Genomic DNA, 689 nt, shown 5'->3' with positions numbered 1-689 from the left:
ATTGTCGCTCTGGAATATCTGCAAGGGCGTCTCTTCCTCCGTGACTGAAAGTCAATAAGTAAATAATAAAAAATAAATAAATAAAAGAAAGGTATGAAGGAAGAGAGTGAAAAGCGTACATTAAAGAAAGTGAGAGTGAGAGGTGAATGGGGTTGAGAATAAGAAGAGGAAGAAGGAGGAAGAAGAAGGAGAGAGTTGGACATGGCGATGGAAGAAGTGAAGCGAGTAGCGCCAGAAAGAGTATGAGCTTGAATGACATTTGGCCACAACACAATGTTTGGAAGATCAACTTTTGGCCATTTCAGGACACGTGGCGTTTCCTTAATCGGTTTTGAATTTTGATAACTACAATAAATTGAACACAAGTTATCTACCGAATCCTTAGAGAGAAAAGAATTTAAAAAAATTTTATAAATTTGACAAAAATAACAAAGGTGAAATAGCTAAATTAGTCTCCGAAAGATGATGCATTTTTTAAATTTGTCTCTGAAAAATTTTGTCAACCAAATTAGTCCTTTAAAAAATACGAATTAATCAAATCTTTTCTTCGGTTACTCCACTCACAATTTTCGTCAATGATAAATAATGTGAAATGTTAACTGATAGCATATATGACACATAACATGTTCAATTAGACGTAGACTAAATATGTTTATGAAAATCTGTCAATTTAGTCACTAGGTCATATT

The 689-nt window shown here is 33.2% G+C and overlaps 1 protein-coding gene across 1 annotated transcript in view; it reads right to left on the bottom strand.

Annotated features, from left to right (window-relative positions):
* LOC107625125 (ribokinase) overlaps positions 1-325 on the bottom strand; it is a gene marked incomplete in the record, with an annotated part of 5,806 nt that extends 5,481 nt beyond the window's left edge. The window contains 2 exon segments of the mRNA XM_016327704.2: positions 1-44; positions 120-325. Of these exon segments, the coding sequence (XP_016183190.1) occupies positions 1-44; positions 120-203 (128 nt within the window).

Source organism: Arachis ipaensis, chromosome B02 (genome assembly GCF_000816755.2).
Source record: "Arachis ipaensis cultivar K30076 chromosome B02, Araip1.1, whole genome shotgun sequence".
Taxonomy (NCBI): domain Eukaryota; kingdom Viridiplantae; phylum Streptophyta; class Magnoliopsida; order Fabales; family Fabaceae; genus Arachis; species Arachis ipaensis.
The sequence above is the reverse complement of the archived record's forward strand: the minus strand, read 5'-3'. Positions and strand labels throughout refer to the sequence as shown.